Below are 2,187 nucleotides of genomic sequence, written 5' to 3'. Positions count from 1 at the left end.
AGATTTGTGCTGAGACAGCGGAGAGAGAGATGGACAGAGACAAAGAGACTGAGTGGGAGAGAGACATAGAGCGGGAGAGAGAGAAGGAAAGAGAAAGAGGGACAAAGAGACTGAGTGGGAGAAAGACAAAGAGCGGGAGAGAGAGAAGGAAAGAGAAAGAGGGACAAAGACACTGAGTGGGAGAAAGACAAAAGAGAGAAAGAAGTGCTGTACTCACCTTCTATCAAAAACCCGTAGATGCTGCTCCCAGTGCTGCGTCTTTTTCCGGAGACGCCCCCTTGACCTCTGAGACTACCGGGTCGCGAGTCGCGTGAAGCCACGCCCACCTGGAGACTCCTGGTGCTGCCATAGCGACGCCCCGCCTCCTGGCTGTCAGGCACATCCCTGGACATCCGGCCACTGCCGCGGGTCACCTCTGACCTCTGACCCGGGCCGAATGATCCGCCGGGAGGGGCGGACAACCGCCGAGGGTCTGGCTGTCGTGAGGAAAGTGGGCGTGGCTCAGGCCCGCGCGGGTGGGCGTGGCTGGAAGGAGATTCTTGCTGCTGCTGAGAGTAGGTCGAGGGGAGATTCCTCATGCTGCCTCCCCGAGAGCCCGGTTGTTGTTGTTGTTGTTGTAGTTGTTGTTGTGAGTGATGGTGATGTTGTTGTTGCTGCTGCTGCTGTTGTTGTGGTTGTAGTTGTAGTTGTCGATAATCCTGTTCTTGTTGGTACGGGTATTGCTGCTGCGGGTGGAAATCCATGTGTTGTAGGGAGGTATCCGGATCCCCCCGGCCGTCGTACATCTCCCTCTCCTGCTGGTAGTCGTGCTGAATCACCTCGTGGTAGGAAGGAAGCGCTTGTTCGGAGGAGGAAGAGTCGTGGGTGGGCGGGGCTTGCTGCAAGCTCCACCTACTCCCGGGCCTGGTGGCATCCCTGCCGTCCCCGCCCCTACCCTGCTGCTGGGTCAGCTGGACGTAGTCCTGGTCACTCCTCGACTCGGGCCGCTGACCGGGGATGTTCTCTGAGCCGCCACTGGACTGTAGATAGTTCGGCCGGCCGCTGGTTCCCCCTCCTCCTATTCCTCCTCCACTAGGATGAAGCAGCGACGGCTGGCTATGATGGAAGCTCCGCCCCTCGCCCCTCCTCTGCTGCACCTCGCCGCGGACTTGCAGACTCCTCCTGGACCCGGGCGGAAGCTCCTCCCTGGCCGAGGCGTGGCTATCCCTGATCTGTCCCTGACTCCACGACCCCCTGACCCCGCCCCGCGGCTGTACTGGGTACCCCGCGGAGGAGGAGGCAGCAGGGGGTCCTGTGGGACTCGAACCCCGACCGTTGCGAAAACTCCCCCCACCCCCACCAACACCAACACCAGCACCCTCGTTGTAGTAAGGGTCCTGTCTCCTCTGGTCACGTGGGTCTACACCCACCGAAGCCCCGCCCCCGGCGCCATACGAGGGGTCACCGGCGTAGCTCCCCCTGCTGTAGGCGGCCTGGTGTCTGGGGTCAAGGTCACCGGTTCGGAAAGACGTGTTGGGGGAGGGCGGGAAGGCTGCTCGTTGAGCCATCTCCTTGTTCTGCTCCTACCTGCACAGACAGACAGCCAGACAAGCAGACGGGGGTGAGGGTCTTCGTTACTATTGTACTTTCTACAACACACATAGCAAAACACTCACATAGCGAACACGTAGACAGAAAAACACACACATAGAAAGACACGCACATAGAAAGACACGCACATAGAAAGACACGCACATAGAAAAACAGTCACATAGCGAAATGTGCACATAGCGAACACGCATCTAAAAAAAATCACACATTCAAAGAAAAACACTCACAAAACGAAACACTCACATAGCAAAACAAGCACATAGTGAACATGCACACAGAAAAAAATACGCACATAGTAAAACACTGACATAGCTAAACATGGACATAGCAAAACTTGACATAGCTAAACATGGACATAGCAAAACACACATACGCACATAGCAAAACAGTCTCATAGCGAAATACGCACAAAGCATAACACGTACATAGCGAAGGATATGCATAGCGAACAGTTCAGGTTCCGAATATTTCCTTGTGCATACATCTTCTTTGTATTTAAATCAAGTACATAGCAAAATTCGTACGTGACGTAAAGATTTCTTCGTCGAACTGACTGTTCTTGGCTAGATTGTACTATTGTTGTGATTATAAAAATAA

At 54.8% G+C, this 2,187-nt stretch overlaps 1 protein-coding gene across 1 annotated transcript; it reads right to left on the bottom strand.

Annotated features, from left to right (window-relative positions):
• Nucleotides 1–215: 215 nt before the first annotated feature.
• LOC101851922 (AT-rich interactive domain-containing protein 1A) lies at nucleotides 216–1,567 on the bottom strand (the record flags this gene model as incomplete). Its single annotated transcript, XM_013091233.1, is given in 1 exon segment — nucleotides 216–1,567. A coding segment is annotated over 1 exon segment (1,332 nt), but the record flags the coding sequence as incomplete, so codon positions are not given.
• Between the last annotated feature and the right edge of the window lie 620 nt (nucleotides 1,568–2,187).

The sequence above is a fragment of the Aplysia californica genome, unplaced genomic scaffold, assembly GCF_000002075.1.
Source record: "Aplysia californica isolate F4 #8 unplaced genomic scaffold, AplCal3.0 scaffold03481, whole genome shotgun sequence".
In the NCBI taxonomy this organism is placed as follows: domain Eukaryota; kingdom Metazoa; phylum Mollusca; class Gastropoda; order Aplysiida; family Aplysiidae; genus Aplysia; species Aplysia californica.
Note: the sequence above shows the minus strand (reverse complement) of the source record. Positions and strands in the feature narration are given on the sequence as shown.